At 48.3% G+C, this 22,499-nt stretch overlaps 1 protein-coding gene across 3 annotated transcripts in view; it reads left to right on the top strand.

The window, feature by feature from the left end:
* ATP2B4 (ATPase plasma membrane Ca2+ transporting 4) overlaps positions 1–22,499 on the top strand; it is a 92,926-nt gene that overhangs the window by 29,110 nt on the left and 41,317 nt on the right. For all 3 annotated transcript variants that reach the window (XM_060091093.1, XM_060091095.1, XM_060091094.1), the window contains exon 2: positions 13,035–13,696. In XM_060091093.1, coding sequence (XP_059947076.1) covers positions 13,504–13,696 — 193 coding nt within the window. In that variant the 5' untranslated portion in view covers positions 13,035–13,503. The remainder of the gene's footprint in view (positions 1–13,034; positions 13,697–22,499) is intronic.

Below are 22,499 nucleotides of genomic sequence, written 5' to 3'. Positions count from 1 at the left end.
TTTTCTCCTTTCCCTTCTCACAATTACTCGGTTGCTTAGAAAATTCTGTTGGAGGTGCTTATCTTTTAGCTTACACCAACTTTTTTTTCTTTTTCTTCTTGACATGTTTGTACTTCTTGTTCTGGTGCTACCTTTTAAAGCCCCAAGTAGGGAATCCAGGGAGCTGTGATGATTAAATGCAGGAGCCCGGTAGAAGAATTCCACAGCCTTAGACGGCAAAGTTTCCATAGCCTCACTGCCGAGGGACTTCCCCCACGGAGTCCTCTTTCTTGAATTGGCTGCTGGAGGTGGGAGGGGAGAGAGTGGGCTGGCCTGTCCTTGGCTTCTCTTTGGACTTGGAGGCTTGCAATGGGAGGGTTTAGCGGCTGAAGCCTTGAAGGGAGGGCACTGACCCCTCCCCCCACACTGAAAAGGATTTTCTCTGGAGATAGAGGTCTTAACTGATTTGGAACAGCTGGCCAGGGCATGTGAGACTGGAGCTCCCACAAACCTTTGCAGAAGCAAATGTTAGGTAAATAGTGTGAGATGCCTACAGAGTTCTGGCTCTGCTGGATTAGGATGCCTTCTGCTGCTCCTCCTCTGGTCCCCTCTGCAAATCCTTGAATCCTTGCACGGTGCTGGGGAGAGCTAGGAGAAGGTGGCCGTGTCACCAGGGAGCTGAACGTTTGCCTCCATCTGTCTATTCCCAGCCCCAGTTTTATAGGCTCAGAGTGGAATTCAGGTGGAATAGTGGAGCCACCTTGCAGCTTGTGGTTGGCTAGGACTAGTTTATCATGTTCAGTTCTGAATTTTCACCTTCTGTGGGAGTAGTGAAAGGAGCCAGAGTCCAGTTGTAGCACAAGGTATATTTTACATCTGTCTGATCTGCCAGCCTCTTCCTCCATCAGGCCACTTCCTATTTACACTGGATTGGGAATGGCTGAGCATACTAAATCCTGACTTTACTTTTTAATCCATAGGAGTAGTCTCATATCCTTCCTCTCCCCCCATCTCTGTTAGGGCTTCTCACTTCTGAGTCCTCAGTGGTTGCCTCTGCTTCAAGCATAGTTAGATACTACATATTCGACTTATCCAGGCAAGCTCCAGGTAGATTTGGGAGAATGCAGATTGGTTCATAGAGTTCATCCCGTGTGCCTTTGGGCCCATCATCCATGACCCATGACACGGATCAGCCCTGTGTTGGCTCTAGCTGTGGCAGCCCCATGAGTTCCCGGCTTGCCTCTCAGCACTTCCATACTCTTTCGCTATCTGAGCCAATGTGGACTTGACAGGGCTGATTGGTTTCAGAAATTACCCAGGTAAGGAGAATGGAATTCTGTCCATTTAGGCTGTCCTTGGAGATGTGGAAAAGAGAGAATGACAGAGATTTTGAGATTGAGATAGATAGATAGATAGATAGATAAGATAGATAGAGGAGGTGAGAGGAAGAGAGAGAGAGAAGGAAGGAGGCAAGAAGAGAGGGAGAGATGGGGAAAGGGATATACAGAGATGTGAAAAAACAAAGTGAGAGGCTTGGAAATGAGGTATAGAGAGAAAAATGAGGAGGTGGAAAGAGATTGGTACTGAGTATTTTTCCCATGATTTTTGGTAGCTCAGTGCTTCAAAAATAATCCAGAAAACATCCTTTTTTGCCACTTCCTACAGACCTCCCCCCAAGCACCATCATCATAGTTCTCCCAGGTTTTTCCTTGGAGGTATGGCAGTGATGTTCACAATGCTGTGTGTGGGAGTTTAGAATCAAATGGGTGTTAGGAGAACTTGAATTCTTTATAGTTTACCTTTGCTTCTGCCTAGAGAGCGGATGATTCCTACAGTGATGGCTGTTTCCCTTCTGTCTACACCAGAAAAGCCCTGTGACTGTGTCTTGGAGAACAAGGGTGATGTGCCTCCAATACACCAACACTATATAGCCCCAGAGGGAAGAGGGGGAGATGGGACCTGTGCTGATGGGACCTGTTCTTGGGACTTACAGACAACTGATTCTCTGTGCAGATTGGGTCCCCTTCTGGGCCTTCCATCTTTCTCCTTCCCTTAGAAACAAAAGCATACTGGAGCAGAGAAGGGTGGTTCATTCATGAACTCCACATGTTAGGGTGGGCACTGGGACAGACACTGGGAGAGAGTGGTGATACAACCTTTCTGCTCACTCAGGAGAATAAACAGTACCTTCCTCTTTCTCTCCCGTGAGATTTCCATAAACAGCCACCAGCTGGGTCTGAGTCACCTCTCTGCCTGCTCGTTGTTTCTTTCAACAATGGGCCCTGTGTCCATCACTGTGGATCTGAGCCCTTTTGAATAGATGCTCTTTCTAACCATGATTTTTGGAAGCTTGCTCTACCTTGGGGGTTCTGAGACATGTCTGTTTCTTTGTCTTTTATGTATTCCCACGTAACGGCCACTCAGCCTGAGTAAATACTCTGAGACTTAGGAACAGAAACACTGGTGTCTATGATGCTATCAGCCTACTCCCGACAATCCAGGACGGTGCCCCATATTGGGCCCTTTCCTCACCTCCTCCCTTCTCCCTTCCTACCCTACAGGAACAACGGGATGCTGATGACAGTTGGTTTGACAAGCCTAGAAACCATGCGTTCTCTGCTCTTTTGACCTCAAGGTGCTGCCAAGACTGATTTGTGTCCCAAGTTCTGATTTTCCCAGCAAGATTTTATCAGCTCACCCGGCTGTCAGTTAGGACTTTGACCTCTCCTGGGGCAGCAGAGGGTGCTTCCCTTGTGGAATCAGCAGCAGCTTCCCCCTTCTTCCTCTCTCTTCCCTTTGGGGGCTGTTCTCATCGATAGCCTTTCTGAGCCATAGTGGTATCTGCAAGACATTCAGTTACAATCTGAGATGGACAGAATTAAACAGTCTGTGAGATTTGCTCTTCTTAACACTGCCCTAACTTTATTTTTTAATCTGATTAATATGCCCATCGGCAGTGGGGTTTTTTCTCCTACTAAGTGTATAACAATCCAGAAGGAACTGGAATAATGTGGAGAAAGAAGAATGGTAAAAATCCTGCAGCATCTTTTGTATTCCAAGCAGCTGTTTCTGGAAGGTGTCTCTCTCTTCCTTAGATACCATTTAGTGACTGGCATATTTATCAGTCAGCACACACTTTCAGCTCAGTTGTGTATGTGTGTGGGTGTGTATATGTGTGTGTGTGAGATTACCACATGGTAATCTTCCACGCTCTTGCCCCTCTTGAGCTGCCTATGCCTGATGGCCCATTTCTTTGTTCTCATTTGTTACTCTGAGTTTGACTGGGCGAGTGGAGAAGGTAGGAGGCTATAGTGCCCCATCCAGTAGCCAGAGGTAGGAGGTACTCGCTATTTCTACCAAAATCTTTTCCCAAGTGCCTAGTGCCCTGGAGACATATGTGTTCAAGGATAAATCAACCTCACTTTCGGTCATCCTTCAGCATCTGACTCCTTGGTGCTGGTGAGAGGTCCTCACCACCCTGACTAGAACCTTGAATCTTGTTGTGCAGGAGTATCCCTTCACCCCAGAGCTCCCTGAGGAGTAAGAATTGGATGAAAGTTCTCTGTACAAGTGGCGGAAACATGTGTCTCTTCAGAGGTACCTCAGAGGTCATTTCCTGCAGCCCTCCAGCCAGGAGTGACCAGGCTCCATGCTGGGTGGCACTGTACCCAGGTTGTAGGGGGTGGGGCTTGCTTTGAGGCTCTTTGCCCACGACCCCTGGTGGAAGTCTCCCTATCTTCATCCTGATGATACAGGCAGCCAGTGGGGCCTGGTGGGGAGTAAAGGGATGCGAGGAATGCTGCTGGCTGGAGCCAGCCTTTGACAGGAAGGAAGAGGACAAAGCGCTTTTGTCTCTTCTCAGTGTGAGTGGTGCAGAGGTGAGAAAACCCTGAGTTTGGGCCTTTCTCCTTGATGAGCTGAGGACACCTCAGCTCGAACACCTCACTTCAGTGTTCCCCTTGCTGGCTCAAACCGCATGCTCTATAGTCTGGCCATACTCTTTTTGTTCCTAAGAAAGTTGTGCTGACATTTTTTTTTAAGCTGTTTTAGGGGGTTGGGAAAGGAAAACTTTAAAAGTAAAATAATAAAAAACAGACCACTCTGCCATTACAGGCACATAAATAGCTACACCATAGCCAGGCTGCAGACTCACTTTGCCATAGCAACCTTGTCGAGTGTTTATAGCAGCCTGTCGCCCCAACTGGAAAACAGCAGCTGCTGTTGCTCATCAGCTGCACCCGTGCCGCTGCCTTGGTCTCAGCACAGCAGGCAGGCACCCCCCGAGAGGTGTTGCAGGGGCCACAGACCAGCCCTTCTGTGGGGGCTGTGGGAAAAGACAGAGCAAAAGCAGCATGGGGTTCAGATGTGCTGGGGGGGCAGTAATATTTGGGGAGCCTGAAGTGAGTGGTGGGTGTCTTTTGTGTCCGTTTTCCCCCGCCCCTGGGTACCACACCATCTCTCATCTCCTGCCGAGTAGGAAACAGGAGTGCAGAGGGTGCTTAGCTGCACCAGAACCGGAAAGGGGTCTGGGTTTTCCTCTGAACCTCACCAGGTATCTTGTTTTAACTTTCTGAATAAATCTTGGCTTCAGTTGCAGCCTGTTCAGGGAGGTCCTCTCAAGTCTATTTTCTCAAGGACTCACAGGAGAGGAGCTTTCCTTGGGAGGATCATGGGTCTCTCTGGGAAAGGGCGCTGCCCCAAGATGAATGGAAGCAGAGATCAACATTCTGGAAGGACTAAAGGAGGGCGAGATGTGACAAGAGCCTCCTGTGCCTCCCCTGTCAGGCTGGATCTGAGGACAGTGTCGGGACTGGGCCCCCAATCGAGGCTCTCAAAGTGCTTTAGCCTGGTGTTGCTGGAGGTTCTCACGACGTTGTAAACTGCGTCGTTCTCCAGTGTGGTACCCAGACCAGCATCAGCATCCTCTTGTTAGGGAGTTTGTTACAAATGCACATCCCCAGGCCCCACCCCAGACTTCCTGAACCAGCAACTCTGGGAGCCCTCCTGGGAGTCCTGATGCTCACTCAAGTTTCAGGATCACTGCTCCAAGGCACAACAGAAGTGCCAGAGAGTATGGTCTGCCCACTTTCTAAAGACCAGAACTGACTTAGCGCCTCCTGTGTAAAGAGGGAAGCGTGAAACTGGGGGGTGAGGCGACAGCTATTCAGGAATGCTCCCGGCTCTCTTTCCTGGTGAACTCCATCTTCTCAGCATGCAGCCGTTGTCCATTCGCCTGGGAATTCCGGGAAGTAGCTGGGCTGGGAGAGCCTGGAAGAGGCAGCGGGGGGTGGGGGGTGGGGGCTGGCTCTCTGTGTAGGCTGTACCGGCAAGACTGCCGTGGAGTGAGGGAGGCGATGGGACGCCGGCAGGCACAGTGTCCAGGGTGTGGTACTCTGGCTAGTGTCTGGGTCCCACAGGAATGTTATTTTGCTTCCTCTCCTGCCGAGCCCCTGGGACAGCTGCCCCGGCGGTCTCTTTTGGTAGATGCCATGTGGCCTCCTCAGTCTGAGGCCAGGCAACTTCCCTCTCACCCCGAGGCCTCCCCAGAGCCTGAGGCCCGGGAGCAGCGAGATCCTGACTGACTCCAGTAGTCAAGGGAGATTGGCCCTCCTCCATGAGCATGGCATGATTCTGCTGAAATTTGTTTCTAAAAATAACACAGGATCCAATCCAGCTGCTAAAAAGCCCCTTGATTCCCTTGGGACCAAAATGTGGAAAACCCGCCGTAGCCTCAAGAAAGGCAATCTGTGTTGCCCAGGAGAGTGTGTGTACTGGATATTTGAATGCTGCTGCCCAAGGGTCTGCCTCTAACCGTCCCAGTTTCGAGCAGCTGCACCTTAGTGTTAGAGGCAGGTACCCTTCTAACCCATATCCTGAGCATTTCCCACAATCTGGCCAGCACTCCTTTCATTAGACAGCAGACCTTCTGGATGGCACTGTTGCTACCACCTGAAGTCACCTCTTGTCCTCCTTAACCAGCTGAAGGCGGGGGAGGTTGCTGTTCCATCCTCTACCTTTTTTTTAGCTCTAGCTTGCTGTGAACATTCCGTCAACACCCCTTGAGTCACAGGAGGCCACGGAGGTGACCCGGGCCAGTATGACTCATAATATTTGGAAAAAAAGGGTATATTCCCTATGGCTCTAGGCTCAAGGGACTGCCCGTTTTCATCTTGATCCATTGATGCTATTATTAGGATGAATGCAGGGGGGTGACAGTGCCCCACTAGGCACATGCCAGCTTCAGTTTCCCAACCCATACTGTGAAGCTTCCTGTCTTCATCTTGATGGTTCCTGGGGTCTCTGAGAGGGGCCGGATCAACAGGCGAGATGATCAGGAAGAGACTGTCATCAGCCTTGGGTCAATTCTTGGTATCACTGTTGAGAGAAGACTGTGCTATCTCTGGGCCTGACCTTCTCCCTGCCCTCTGAAGGCATCTGGCCAGAACTGATAAGTGTTATCCTCATTGTCATAGCATATCTTAGACAGTACAGCCCCTCCAGGCTTCAGCATCGTAGTATGTTTTATTTTTTTTGGACCTCAGGAACAAACTATTGAGTCAATCATACTATGGATTCATGGCCCAGTATTATCGTTGGTCCATGCAAGGCCCTTCCTGTGCTCACTGTTTCCCCATATCCCATGTCTTTTCCCTTCCTTGCCTAGGAGCAGCATTCTCATGTGTTAATATGTATCTTTTTGTTTAAATACATCCCTTAAAATGTATAGTTTTGCTTTAGATGCATGTGTTTTTAACTTTTGTTAAAGCACCTTTTTTACCCCCACTAAGCACTATTTTTAAGATAGCAATATTGTTGTGTGTATATCTGATCTGTCTTTCTAACTGTTGCATAATATCCCCTCTTATCGAGCTCATATTTCACCTGTCCATCACTGGGAGAGGGGATCCCAGGTCGCCTTCAACTCTCTGTCTCCACAAATAATGCCCCAGTGAATATCCTTACACATGCCCCTTTCTGAACCTGTGTGAGAATTTCTTTGGGAGATGTACCCACTTGATGACTGGATCCAGGGTATGCATAGACTTAGTTCCGTCAAGTACGAGGTGGCTCCAAGGAGGAGGGGAAGTTCTGGATCCCTGAGACCCAGGGGTTGAGGGCAAGACATTTTCTCCGGATAGATGCTTTGATTCTAGCACTGCATTTCTGCTGCTGAATTGAAGAAGACACTCTCAGGGTAGCAGACTTGGGGAGGGGGAGGGTAAGGGAGGGAGCCTCATGTATACCACCTCCTAACCAGCAAGTGATGTTTTCTCTTTAGGAAGGGAGTACCCACCAGAACCCAAATCCTAGGGGCTGGCTGAGAATTAGCATCGAGTTCCAAGACCAGGACCAGAACCACAGGCTACCGTGTGCCATGCTGTAGTCAGTACAGACGCATGGTTTTGGTGCCTCAGCCCTCACTTGGCTTCCTGGCACCAGCATGGCTATTGCTGATGATGACAGGTGGTGCCGCCCACTACCTGAACTTTAGCCAACATCCTCTGCCTCTGACCTTCTTCCCATATGCCTCCAAAGGGCCTCAGTAGACTGAAGGAGGGTATGTGCACAGGTCTGCTCTGCAAGTCAGCAGGCATTAGGGGAGCAAGTAGGGCAGGGCGGGCATGGGGAGGGAAAGAGAACCTGGAACCACGATGAGGATGGCTGCTACACCCAAGTGGTGGGAACCAGCGTGGGTGGGCTACACTCTGGGTTATGGGAATAAGGGGTCTGTAATGAGAAGGAAGCAGAGTAGCCTTCGTGTAGAATTTAGACTTTCAGAGAGAAGGGCCAACCAGGGGTGTTTCGTGCTGGGCAGCCTGCCATGTTCAGGTGCTTGCCAGCTTTCTTGAAAGCCCCTCTAAGAGGTATGACAGTGGTGAGAAAAGGAGTGAAGCTTAAGACACTGTGGGTAATGGCCGAGGAACTGCCCCCGCTGGAGAAGGGAGGGAGAGAATCTAGAGCCGGGGCTCTCTGTGCCTCTCCCCAGTCCCTACCGGCTGCAAGGCCCTGGGTGTGAGATGAGGAGGGGAGGGAGCCCTCAGCCCCACTCCTTCAGTCTCTGGGTGGGAACTGGATATACTTGGAATCATGCCAATCCAGAGCTAAGGGCATTCTGGCTGGGGGGGATATGTATGTGTGGGGGTGGGGATGGAGTGGGGAGTGTCTGCCCCTCACAAGCTGTAGCTTTACCCCTATGCCTGCCCTGATGTGTTGTAGAGGCTTCAGGGGTTGTGGGTCAGGGACAGATAGATAGGTTTATATGGGCCTTCTGATCAAGCTGTAAGAAGTAAATCTGTAGCTTTTTTTCCATTTTTCTTACAGGATTGTCCTTGTACTTGAGGCAGGGTGGCTTTGGATTCAGACTAGGACACAAATCCTGGTTCTCTGAATCTCTATTTCCCTGCTATAAAATGGGGTGCTCTCCTTATAGGGCTGTTAGTGAAGATTCAGTGAAACAATATGTGGAATAATGATAAATAACTACTATGTATGGACCAACCACTACATATCAGCTGCTATGCTAGGCTGCTGCCTATACAGTACACACGTGTGTGCGCATGTGTGCGCGTCTACGTATATGATTTCTCTCGGGGAAGTGTGGGCTTGAAGCAGGCTTCATATTTCAGTTTGGTGCATTCTAAGGGGGGCCCAGCCTACTCCTGTGCCACCCCCCTCCCCACCCGCACAAGGTCTTCCCTTCTTGGCACTGACGCTCCAAACACAGCATCTCCAAGTGATACCAACTCTCTTCTGAGCAGAGGCTCCCAGCCCAGCGAAGAGGGCAGGGCATGAGAGGCCGCTCCACTGAACAGCCCCTGCCTGCAGCCCGGAAGCCAGAGTTGAGCATAGCTACTTATTATTCCAGGCAGGTCTGGCTGCAGTGCTGCACCAGCCTGAAGCCCTAGGCCCCTGGCCCCTCCTGTTTCCTTTCTCCTCTTTCCATTCATACTTCATTTCCCATGCATCACGCCAGATTCAATAGGAGCCTTTGGCAGGGGAGATTCAGGGAGTGGGTTCCTTTCAGATTCTCAGAATACCCTACTCCCTACATAGGGAGTTACCGTTTTTCCTCGTAGCCTGGGGACGTACCCCAGGAAAGTTAAGAGTAAGGGATTTCTTGACAAAATTGGAGGAAACAGTGTCTGACTATTGTTTGTGGTTTGGTGACTTAAGGCATGAGGTTTTTGTCTCTGGCAGCTCCTCAGTTTAGAACTTGCTAGGGAGCTTAGCTGCATATTGAGTCATCAGGAAATATAGGGCGGTCTGCTTCTCAGGTATGTGTAGGAACAGGAGGGGGTCTCTTTCACCCTCATTGCCTGTGACGTGATGTAGTCGATTCTGAAAGAGAAAGAGCAAGTGTAAGAGTCAGCATTTCCTCTAAGTGGTTATGTGTGTTCTCTGTATCCCAAAGCTGCCTACTTTTTTTTTTTTTTTTTTTTTTAATTTTATTTTTTTTCCTTTTTGCGGTATGTGGGCCTCTCACTGTTGTGGCCTCTCCCGTTGCGGAGCACAGGCTCCGGATGCGCAGGCCCAGCGGCCATGGCTCACGGGCCCAGCCGCTCCGCGGCATATGGGATCCTCCCAGACCGGGGCACGAACCCGTATCCCCTGCATCGGCAGGCGGACTCTTAACCACTTGCGTCACCAGGGAGGCCCAAGCTGCCTACTTTTTAAAGGACTTATATTTGTCAGAAAATGGGGAGGTCCAGACTTGAGGGAAGGAGTAAGGTATAACAAAAAGAGGACCAGCCGGTCAAGGCCACTGACTTGCCAAAGAACAAATCACTTTTTATGTCTTTGGACCTCAGTGTCTTCATCTGTAAGGTGGGAGTCACAGCTGTCCTACCTAAAATTGATACGACAATCCTTTTACATGTCACTGCAAGTTGTAGAACAGATGTTACAGAACTTTAAGAGGAAAAAAATTAACATGATTTAATGATCATATAAATAGTATGCTTTCTTGCCCCCGCAGGAAGGGATGAGAGTTTGCTCTTCCATCCCATCATCATTAAGCTGGCAAAATACTAGAAACGGGGAGGGAGAACATACCTAACCCAGGAGGCCCTGAGCCGAATGACTAATGTTGACCTGACAAGAGGTGGTACCTCCTTGGCATCTGAGCATTGCATCTGAGGCTGAGCCTGTGTGAGCATTTACATACTCTTCTTTGCCAGTTGCCTAATAAGGTTAGGGGCTAGGCAAGCTCAGCAGTGCAGAGAGCTCTTATTCTAAGAGCTCAGAGAGAAGTATTGGCACCAGCTATGCCTCTGAATTCCGGAAGAACTTTCACGGAGAGCCCAACTTAAGAAAGGGTCCCAAATGGGCACTGTCCCTGTGACTTTGCGCCAGCAGCTTAGTGCTTGACCTACATATGTGTCTCTAGAGCAACCTGAAGCAGACAAACCTCATTCTTTTCTACTTGTCCAATGTGTTCTAATCTTAAGTGACCTTTTCTCATTGGTTGTCTGTGTGAGTGGAAGAATCTCTCCTCTTTGATCTCTTCAGACTGCCCCTACTTCTCTAGAGATCCAAGGCCGCATTGCCTAGTGGTTATAGCTAATGGTTATAACCTAGCTAATGGTTACTGCTAATGAAGCTGCCTTGGAATTTTCCATTCTTTGGGGGGTGTGGGAGTTCCCCCTGGCAAGGAAAGATGGAGGGGCATATGGAAATTATTGCTCTTCTGCTTAAAGGGCTAGATTTAAAAAGTTCATTAAGGGGCTTCCCTGGTGGCACAGTGGTTGAGAGTCCACCTGCCAATGCAGGAGACACGGGTTCGTGCCCCGGTCTGGGAAGATCCCACATGCCGCGGAGCGGCTAGGCCCGTGAGCCATGTCCGCTGGGCCTGTGCGTCTGGAGCCTGCGCTCCACAACGGGAGAGGCCACAACAGTGAGAGGCCCACGTACCACACACACACAAAAAAAGTTCATTAAGCTCAAATTAAGCTTTTTCTCATCACTTGAGTGTCCTATACTGGACACTGGTCATCTTTCATCTAAGATTTCAAAGCACTATTTCTGTTTATAATCCCTTTCCTTTATCACTTTCTTAGGATGGTGTGAAAAGGTAGGGCTGATTCTTCCCCCAGATAAAGATGGGAGGAGCTGAGCCCTAAGAAAACTGAGCACTAAGAAGGCCAGGTGACTTGCCCGAGGGGTACCTGGGAAGATGGTGAATCTGGTTCTGAATCTACTACTGGTTATTCCACCAAAAGAATCAACTGAATGCCCGCTCTGTGCAGGTGCTCATCTAGGCACTGGGGAGAAAGCAGTGAACAAGACACATGAAAAATCTCTGCCTTCATAGAACAAACATGGCAGTGGGTAGAGAGTAAAAAAAAAGTAAAATCTTCTGATTTCCAGTTAAGCTCTCAATCAGCACTGTCCTCAACATCCTCTTGAAAGTTTAAGGAGTTCAACTTAAGGGTCAGCTGGGCTTCTTGCTGCTATAGCCCTTCCCACTGCTTCCAGACTTGGAGAAGAAGGTGAACTGGAGAGAAAAGTCTGTGGTACTGCCTATCCCTATGCCAGTATGATTGAAGAGAGTTTGACACTCTGCCTCAGGTTCTCCCCAGACCTCCTTGTTCCCCAGGATTCTCTGATGACATCTAAAAAGAAAGGGAATATGATGTTTAAAAAACAATAGCAACAACAACAAAACAAAACCCTGCTTGCGTAACCCTTTGTAAGTCAGAGTAGCTCTAAAAATTTATAGTAGAAGGAGGAGGCGGAGGGCAGACTGGGAGAGGGAGGGGTTTAGCCACCTCCATCCCAGTGGAACCTGCCAAGAACAGGATTGATTACAATTAGCAGGAACTTTGGCCACATGTGATTTTTGGGAAATTAATTGATAAAAGAGTCAAGTCCTTATCTGATGGTCCTTGTGCTCCTTTGTTCACCTTCTAGAAGCAAGGATGTCATCCATGTATTAGAGAGGGGCTGGGCCCCCAGTGTTTGGGTGCTGTGTTCAGGAAGAGCCCCTTCACATTTAAAGAGCCGATGTGTAGCAGTTCTCCTGCGTGCCACACAGCAGACCCTTTCTGACGCTGAGAACGGGGCTCAGGATAAGCCTGTTCACGTTCATCCTCCCTGTTCTCACCTGTACATACTCCTGACCCTCTCTCCCTAGTGAGCACATGTAAGAGGTAACACATGCCTTCCTGAGGGGAGAAATGCTGGTTTGAGACCCTCCAGTGTCACTCACACGCAGACTAACTTTGCTCCCCTACTCACCTTGTTGTGGCCCTGGGCTCTATCTGAATCGGTAGCTGTCGTATTCCTGCCACCCCAAGAGGAACTTGAACACTCATAGGCTTCAAACTCACTGTCCTTCCTCCTCAGAGGTCCTTCTGTCCCCTTTATGTAAAAAGGTTCCACCCTGTATCGCCTACTCACAGAGCATTTTACTCATCCTTTCCCCCCAGAAGCTTTTTGGAGCAGTGGGGGGGCTTAGCTCCTGATCTATTGACAACTGGGGCATCCTGAAGAATTTCTATACAGCATCAGGCTGAGTATTCTGAGGGGCTGCAGAGGATTGGGCATCTTCTACCAGGTTGTCCTCCTGGTTTGTAAATGTGTGTATTAGGTATAAGGGAGGGTGCAGGGTATGGGGGAGGGTGGCAGACTGGCAGGCCACCCTCCAGATCACTCTGGTCTGGACTCCTTTTCTGACCTCTTCTCACCTCTTAGAAGTAAGGTCAGACTAAAAGATTCTATAGCAGGTCCCTCAAATAGACAGGGAGTGCATTGGAACAATCAGAGGTCATAACCTTTTATTTCCAAGTTTCTGAAGTTGTAGGATTTGTGTTGCTTGGTTTGGAAGAGGTGAGGTATGAAGACTGGGGTGTATCTGAAATTATTGGAGTCTACAGGCTGCTGGGGCCTCCCAGGGAGGAAGGGGCCTCAGCTCAGGCCTCAGCTATCAGTTCAGCTCAGACATCAACTGTCACCTAAACCCTGTGCTAGAATGAGTACCTCTTGCCCTTGCAGATGCTGGATCTCCATGCTGCTCTAATTGTTTCTTTTTGTCTATCTTTGAATCTTTATTCCAGAGATCCCGTTGTCATCGGTATCCAGGGAACCCTCCTCTTCCTCCTCCTCCTGCCGCCTCTCTACCACTGCAGTCGCTGGTTGTTGCTAAGGTTGCCTCCGTGGTAACATGCACATCCTGTTTACACCTCCATCTGTGCAAGTTGGTCTAAGCTAGGAACCTACCTACCCTGGACAACCACTTCCATCACCACCTGGGGACACCAATCATCGTGACACGTGGTCCGGTTCCACTCAGTTCCTCCATCCTCTTCCTCCTCCCACTGCCAAGCTTCATACTCAGAAAAGGGTCTGGGCTACAGGTTGCCACTCTGAAGCTTATTGCACAAGATATAGTCGATCTATTTCCCATCTGGGCTCCCAGTGAAGCAAAAAGTAAGAAGAAGTGAGGCAGAGAGGCAAGAGACCCTGATCAGTGGAAGGGAAATTTCACATTTTCTCTGGTTGAGGGGCTTGGTAACAGCAGGCAAAATGACGAACCCAACAGAACACGCCTTGCCAGCCAACTCGATAATTGAGAGCCATGAAGGGGAATTTGGCTGCACAGTAATGGACCTGAGGAAGCTCATGGAGCTGCGTTCAGCTGATGCAATAAACCAGATCAATGTCCACTATGGAGGAGTAAGGAATCTCTGCAGTAGACTGAAAACCAACCCTGTGGAAGGTAAAGGCCATACCAGGGGTGGGGAATTGGAGGAAGGTGGCTAGTGTTAAAATATATTATTTTCCCAACTTCTAGAGAAGGAACATTTCTGGAGACCTTGCTGGTATATCTGTGTCTGGTGGGTAAAGTATAGTATCTGAAGCGCTGAAAGGAGGTGCGGCTATGAAGAGAAATGTCATTTCTTTCCCAGAGATGATGTTGAGTGACTGTGGTATTCTCTGAAGATCATTCTTTCCTCCTTTTTCTGTATCAATGTACAGAAGGCAGAAGATCTCTATTTTGTAAATGTTTATGTTAGAGATGCTTTTATCAGTAATCAAGTCCCTCATTCTGTATCAGTCTTTGATTGCAAAGGGTTGAAGATATAATTCTTTCCCACACTGATCTTACAGTGTAACATGAAGAAAAGTGGGTGAGTCCACCTACCTAATGTAGCACTTCTCTATGGTACACAGTTTAAAACAGGACGGTAAGTCATAACGTAGAGAGTTGTACCCACCAGATCTTTGGATTACTCACTCTGTTTTCTTTCAGAGAATTATTGATGACTTTTCAACCCTGTCCTATACACTTTTAGTATAGTTGTTCTTAATCTATTCTTAAAAGAAAAGGAGGGCTTCCCTGGTGGCGCAGGGGTTGAGAGTCCACCTGCCGATGCAGGGGACACGGGTTTGTGCCCTGGTCTGGGAGGATCCCACATACCGCGGAGCGGCTGGGCCCGTGAGCCATGGCCGCTGAGCCTGCGCCTCCGGAGACTGTGCTCCACAACGGGAGAGGCCACAGCAGTGAGAGGCCCGTGTACCGCAAAAAAAAAAAAAGAAAAAAAAAAGAAAATGAAAAATCCAGCTTCATGCTTACCTGGCTCAGCCCAGTTGCCCAGTGAGCCATGGTAATTTTGCCTCATTGAAATGGAGAGAGTACCAGAGGAATCTTATTTTCTCCTTTGCCTGGTTTCAGCATCTGTTACAGGTCCTTGCTTGGTCCTATCAGTCAGGCAGGCCATGATTGAGTAGCTTGAGATAGAGCAAAGATCTTGTCCTTTAGATGCCTTCAGCCTCTTGAGGTATACCATTTCTGACCCCTCCTTGGAGGCCACATCATACTTCTTGCCAATTCTAAGAAGTTTTGACCCCTAGCCAATGTTATGAGTTAGTGACTTGGAGTCCAGACTCTCTAGGATTAAAAAGAGGAAGAGATTTTTATCTAGATATCTGTACATTGCCCATGTCTTATTTTATTTTATTTTATTTTATTTTTTGCAATCACAGAGAGCTGACCTACACGTTCTCTATACTTCTAGAATTCAGTTTCTTATCTCATAGGCTCTAAGTTCACACATTAGCTCTACCATTTACTAGCCGAATAACATTGAACAGTTTGCTCAGCCTCCCTAAGTAAACATCATTTTCTTCTTTGAAAATGATGTTAGTACCTAGCCTGTAGAGTTATTGGAATTAAATAATGTAATGTTATGTACAGTGCTTACACTTATAAGGGGTGTTCAATAAATTAGTGGTCTCACATTAAAATGGAGTCCATGTGTCTGAAGATATTTGCCAGAATATGAGTGCCTATGGAGTGCAATGTGTTTTTACATCTGGAGAGGCTGCTGCAGTCTACGCAGCCACTGTCCATTTTCTCCATTCACCTGTTGATGTCAAAAAGCCTGGTTAAGATGGCAGTGCTTAGTTGCTTTCATGTGGCTTAGCAAAGGCCTTCTGTTTAGTATCTAATGACTGCCCTTTGGATAATGCCTACTTCTTGTCAGCTAGATTTCTTTATTCTGCCACTTTCACAGTAGCGTTGACCTTAAAGAGAGGGTATTCCTGTTAGGTTTAACTGAGATACTGCAATACTTTCGAAACATCCATCAGAATTTAAGCAGGATCTTTCTTTCCCCCTTCCTCTTCTGTTCTTATCCCTTGGGTCAGTTGTTTCTCTCACAAAGTGAAACTCAGAAGTCCAAATAAGCTGGAACCTAAGAAACGCCTAAGAGCAGGGTCCAGACTTTCCTCCCGATTTTCCAAACCCTTTCTCATAGCTGTTATTGTTAACTTCCTGATCCCCAGAGAGCTTCCATTCCCAAAGGCCAGCATACATCTTGTACTTTAATCTCAACATCAGATATCAAATGCTTAGATTCTTTCCCAGTCCTGGTTTCAGACCTGTAGTTGAAAGTCACCCTTCTGATGTCAGGTGCCTCTGTTGCTACAGACCCTGGCCATGCCTATATCCCAGTGCCCCTACCATTGTCACAGTTGTCCACTGCCATTCTCCTGCTTCCTTAGATCACAAATATGTATCCTGATTTATTTCAATATTACGACTTACCCATAGGGCTGGTCCTGGAGCTGGGGAGGCAGGGTGTCAGAAAATAACTTTTCCGTGAGTAATTTTTAGCCCCCAGTGCCAACAATGACCCCCTCATATGTGAGAAGAGTAAAGGGATAGGAAAAGGAGACACAGAAGAGCTATGACACAGGAGTCTCTCCCCAGACAGGGATGGTGCTGAGCGGTTTGGTTGGACAGGCTAAGAAAAGAGCATCAATATCCAGGTGCCATAAAAAAGCAGCCTGTTCACAGAAGACTGCACTGAGTTGCCTGACAGCCTAGCATAGCTGTGGGGGGCCCCTGCAGGCTAATAATAAGAATAATAAAGAAATTTTCCCTGTGTTAGAATTCTGCTGATTGGAAACCAAGGTGAAGTAAGATAGGGGAGATTGGTTCCTAGAATATGACTCTTCCCCTTTATTTTCTGTTGGATTGATAGTATCTTTAGTATAGATTGGTAGATTGTTTTAAACCATAGCTACTAAGGGGCCTTATGGAACTTGGAGTTTATAACATTTCAAACACTAACATGTTTCTTTTATTCTGTCTCTCTCTCTCTCTCTTGCTCATAACAGACCAAAAGGTTTAAATGACTTGCCTAAAGTCTTACCACAGGGTAGAATTCGATGGAATAATTCATGTTTTCTGATTCACAGTCCATTCATGTTCTGCTGCCCCTTTGGCTAGAGCAGCAACACGGAGAGTCTCAGAATCACAGATAATTTTACAATTTGTTTTGTATTCCAACGCCTGATAAAATGTCTAACCGTGACCCAATGCTAATGTGAATTTAATGTTGGCTTGTGTTCCTTGAGTACAATGGCTAGTTGGAACAAGAGGAGATGCCCCAGTGGCCAAGAGTTGGTTACGTTCGAGATGACATGGAGGTGCTCAGCCTCCATGGCATTCAGCAACGACCAGACACAAGGCTGAGTGTGAGCAAAAAAGGGAAGGAGAGTTGGGGAAACAAAAAGGGGTGGGGGAGACGTGAAAGATGACACATGCTTTCATCTAAGCCACTAAAGAGTTCAGCCTTCATGGCCATGTTAAAGAAGAGCAAAGAGGCAGAGGTGAGGCTCTAGTTCCTGGATAAGTGGTTGTTGTGTTACCTGAGGTTTATCAGTAGGGAAAACCTGAGCATTTTGCGCCAATGGAATCTTTTTTCTTTTTTTGCGGTACGCGGGCCTCTCACTGTTGTGGCCTCTCCCGCAGCGGAGCACAGGCTCCGGACGCACAGGCTCAGTGGCCATGGCTTATGGGGCCAGCCGCTCCGTGGCATGTGGGATCTTCCCGGACTGGGGCACGAACCCGTGTCCCCTGCATCGGCAGGTGGACTCCCAACCACTGCGCCACCAGGGAAGCCCAATGGAATCTTTTTAGTTTGCTTGCTTCTTTCCTCATTCCAATTTCTTTATCCCCCCTCTTTCTATTGCCTCTTCTTTCCCCATTACATCCCAACCCCAACCAATCTCTCCAATCTCCAAAGAGCTGCGCATTTTGGATGATACCCCCTAGAAGATAGCCTTTTATCTTCTGATCAGTTTTCCATGCTATCTCCTGGCTTCCAAGAGCAAGAGAACCTTTGTGAATCTGGAATGAGAATTACCCGTGGCTTAAGGGGAAGAAAGAAGAGGTATTTTTCCTTAGTCTCAGTCTCCCTTTGTGTGCAGGAAGCAGAGAGGATCCTAGTTGAGAGATTGTATGAATTCTTCTTCCCCGTAGAACTTTTCCACATTGGTCCTCAGCTGTGTGACCCTTTTTAGGAGGAAGGATGATGTTTTCTGAGGAGGAGCTAGGCCAACAGTTAGTGGGGAGGTCTGGGCCCAGATGAGAAAGGGCAGAGAAGGGGAGCCTTGACTAAACAATGAATCATTACCTGTGGGCTTCTTTCAGAAAGCTAAAGACTATTTATGTTGAAGTTGGATCTAGAAGAATGTTGGTGGGAATTTCTGTTTCATGTTCCCTCTGTACCCTGCTATTCCTTTTCTCCTCTGCAGAGTTGAGGGTGTGACAGGGGGATACAGAGGGTTTCTAATTTCTTTTCAACCACATTAAACAAATATTTAACGTCCAGCAGGTGCTGGGGACACAATGGTGAACACGACAGGGACAGTTCTTCCTTCCATAAAGCTTACAGGCAATAACAGGATACACAAAACTTAAGGCAATTTCAGAAATATTGTCCTAGTGCTATGATGGTATTATGGGGGCACACAGTACAGGGACCAAAGCTGAGGGGATTGTAGGGAAGGAAAAGGGGGCCTAGGAGTCAGAGATAGGACTCCTCCATCATGTGATTGCCTAGGGAAGCTCTGGCCTGGCCATGCTCTGTGGTAATTGCTACCACTTACTAAATCTTCCTGGCATAAGATGCAAGCATCTTTGCCTTGCCTAATAACTGAGCACCTACTAGGTTTTGGGAGCTGAGATTCTTTGGGGATTAAACAGCAGGAGGGGGAAAGAATCTGTTTTAAGACAGCGCAGACTTTGATTTTGGTTCATTAACTGCAGGATTTAGGTTTATCTCTTCTGCACCTTAAGGTCTCTGAGGTTTAGCTGTGTTCCTGTTGCCATGCCTTTCGAGGTCAGTGGCATGTTCTACCAAGAAGTATCCATTTTCCCATAAGCTGGGACATACTGGGATTGGGCTCTTCCTCAGTGTAGGAGATTGAAATTTCTAGTAGCATTGTCAATCTGAAAGAAAATTGCACACGTAGCCCCATAAATGTTCACCTACAGTACTTCTAACACTAATATTATTTACAGAGTAGGATCTACAAGAAATAGAAATGGATGAAGTAATACAAAAAGTTCCAGTACCTTTCCCACGCTCTAACAGATGAATGCATGCCCCCGATTTAGAGACCACTGCTTTAGAGAATGTTGATGTGGCAGGGGATGTAAAGAAATGGGCAAGTGGATATGGGATGGAACGGATATGAGAAGAAGATGGGCAACTGGCTTCTCTGAGACTTTCTTCCCTATCTGTAGGGCTTATAGTCTGTTTTAGAAAATCCACTTTTAGGAGTCCATCAATTTCAACTTAGAAGCATAGCCAAGCTACCTCTCTTTCCTCATGCCCTCTGCCCCATAGCCATCACCTGGAAGATGCCAAATAAATTATTCTAAAAACAATTCATGTGGGCATGACTGCTGAGAATAACAATCTGTGGTCCTCTCTGCCCATCACACTTTGGGCAGACATATTAAGTTTAAGGTATGACAGAGACTGAGGCCAAAAGAATATCTTAGAGGGAGGAGAAGGGGTAGAGATGGGCAGACCAGCTCAAACAGCCAGAGAGCAGCTACACTGTGCTGTGAGTAGCTGTGAAATATTTAGTACCTAGCAGAGGGGTGGGAAAGGTTTTCACAAAACCTGGGGGAAGCAGCATCAACAGTGGGATGGTAGATGATTGGGACAGACAGGAGAGAAAAAGTGCCCTCCCTTAGTCCCTCCTCCCCCTGCAGGGAATTCCACGTTGCATCCTGGGAGTTCCCTGTCTGGTTTGAGTTATAGGCTGAATTAGGTCAACCGTGCGTGACAGCTATGGGCCTGCTCTTTCCCAGGCCAACCCCAGGCTCTGTGAATTCTTTTCTATCCAGCTCCTCCTTGCCCAGAGTTGGTCTTCTGGCTTAGCTGGCATAATGCTACCAAGCAGGGGGTAGAGAAGTCTGGAGGCAGGGAGAATAGTTACATCTCCTCAACCTGAGAGCCCTCCCTGCTTTCTCCCCTTCCACCAGGCCTAGAACCTTTTGTGCCACATTCCTTTGGCAGCTCAGCAGAAACTCTTGCGAGCTTTGTTTTGCTTTAAACCTTCTTGTCATTGCCTTGCACTGAACCGTCAGCTAGGGGAAGGAAGAAAGATAGCATTCCCTCCTTGGCTGAGGCAGATGTTGCATCCGCCCTTGGAAGTGGAGCTTTCGCTCTTTGTATCTAGCTCTGAGGTGTGAGTACTGGGGGGTGTGACACCGGAGGGGAGTGTGTGCATGCAGCGTGGGAGAGGGCGGCCGAGCAGAGGGTGAGGAGGGTGCTCTGGGGAGCTGTCTCTCCTCTGTGCCAGAGTTGGAGTGTTCACAAAAGCCATACAGCAGAGGGCCAGATACGGGGAGACATTCCCTGAGGAAGCTGTCCACCTAGGGCAGGGCTTTAGGATTGCGAGTGAGAAAGGGGCATTCTTCTCTAAGTCCATCATCCTCTTGTGGTGACCTTAGGGAGACTGCCTTCTCTCTGGGGGCTGGAAGGCCAGCAGGTACAGAGCACATCTCCAAGCTGTGGGTGTGTTAAGCTAGAGATGCAGAAGCAGGGAAAGTGCTCTGAATCCTCGGAGGAGTGGCCGTGGGTTAGCAGTAGCAGCTGGCTGAAGCCTGTCCGTCCTTATGTTGACTTTAGGCTACTCTTCCCTCTTGCCCCCTAATCCAGGGTTTTTAAGGTAGGACTTGAAAGGTATTCTGATGTCTGTTCTTATATACCAAATAGATTGCCTTCAGATCAACCCAGAGAAGCCTCTCCCTTATACTATTTTTGTAGGAGAAGGTTCTGCTGTCCCATTGGCAAGGTATCATGACTCAGACAGCTGGGAAGTCCCTCATGATGTCTAACCTAGCCCCACCCTTTCTGGGCCTGAGCTGGCTCTGATAAGGCGTGCCTCTGCCGACAGTCCTCGGCCTCCTAGGGAATCTGGCCCTGGTCCTTCCCTGCTGGAGCCGGGCCACTGAGGGCTGGGCTGCTGCTTCTCCTCCCAAGCCCTGGGTCCCCGCACAGGCTCATAGCAGACACAGATTTTCCACTGCTGCTTATTCCGTCTCCCGCCGGCCTGGGCAGGGCTGCGTAATTCCCCAGCGTGGGGTGGGGGCAATGACTTCACAGACTGACATTCTTGTCAACTCTCCTAGCTCACGTGTTAAGTCTGGTTCTTCGGGCCAGATGTATTCCCGATTTGGGTAGGATTTTCTCTCTTATGTTCTTGGGGACAAGATTTCTTCTCATTTTCTTGATGTATTTTTAGGGGAAACCCTTTTCCAGTGTTTCCAGCATTTTCTCCCTGCCAAGTCTTCCTTCCCCTCTTCAGGAAGCAGTATATTTTAGAAACAACTGTGGAGACAAGGGACTAAAACCCCCTCCTGGGCTGGAGAGTATTTATGTGAAATCACAGCTGCTGAGATCAAGGCCTGAGAGCCTCTTGGGGGCAGGAAGAATGCGAATGGAAAGCCCCAAATTGGGGATTGGCCGAGATCCCAGTCCCACATGGCTTTCCTGGGCCATGCCACATGTCAGAGAGGATTCCCAAGGCTACTATGCTGACAGCCCCAAACTGCCCCTCCCTGCCACAGGGCATGCTGGGAACTTGGGCAGCCACTTGACTTCTTAAGGTAGCTATTTTAAGAGCGTAGGGTGACTTAAGGTGGAGCAGAGAGATGAGAGAAAATGGCAAAAGGGAAGTAAATGTGTGACTTTGAGGGCATCTAAGTAAGAGCAAGGCCTGACCTTTTTTGTTTTCCATAACCTGTCTTGTTTCATTTGCTTGGGTCCAAAAGAGGCCAATAATGGACCTTTTATTGAATACAAAATTCATAGGTTAGACTCTGACAGACCTGGTGTCACCATCCCTGAGGACGGGAAAAGATGGGACTAATTCACCCCGGTTGTAAATAAAGAGTGGGAACAGGACTGATTTGCCTAGAGGTGTAGAGAAAAGCAGCATGTGGGCCTGCCCTGAGGTAAATAAAGGACGGTGGGTGACCAACCATCCCTGTTTGCCTGGGGCTGAGGGGCCGGCCCAGGAGGCAGGAGCTCCAGTGCTAAAACCTGGAAAGCCCTGGACAAACCAGGACAAGTTAGTCACACCAGAATGAAGCCTCAGCTGAGTGCAGCTGCCTCCACACCCCAGCCCCACTGTGTGTAGGTTGGCATCCAGCTGCTTCCTGTAGAGCCGTATAGACTGCCGCGTACTTACTTGAGTAGTTACAAAACCTCTCCAGGCCATAGTTTGCTTATATGTGAGGTGGGGTTAATAGCAGCTACTACACAGGGCTTTGCAGTGTTTCAGTGAGAAGACACAAATGTTCCTGGTGAAGCATCTGGCACAATTGTAATCGTTTAAATGTTCACGATCTTATTTATTACTCATTCATGCAGTTCATTCAATAAATTCGTGTGCATACTATGTGTCAAGCACTGTTCTAGACCTAAGGACCAAAGACAAAAATCCTGCCCTTGTGGAGGGGGATAGACAAACATAGGATAAATATATAATCTGTTCTGAGAGAAGACCTGTAGAGGGAAACAGTTAAGCAGGACAAGGGGATCAAACGTGCTAGGGGCAGAAAAGTCTGTGTTAAATACGGTGGTCAGGGTGAGCCCCGCGAGGAAGGTGGCATTTGTGCAAAGACCTGAAGGAGGTGAAAGGATGAGCCCTACCTAGTGAAGAGGAATCTGAGAAAGGAAACGTGTGCAGGGGCCCTGAAATAGAAA

The sequence above is a fragment of the Mesoplodon densirostris genome, chromosome 2 (genome assembly GCF_025265405.1).
Source record: "Mesoplodon densirostris isolate mMesDen1 chromosome 2, mMesDen1 primary haplotype, whole genome shotgun sequence".
NCBI lineage: Eukaryota > Metazoa > Chordata > Mammalia > Artiodactyla > Ziphiidae > Mesoplodon > Mesoplodon densirostris.
Note: the sequence above shows the minus strand (reverse complement) of the source record. Positions and strands in the feature narration are given on the sequence as shown.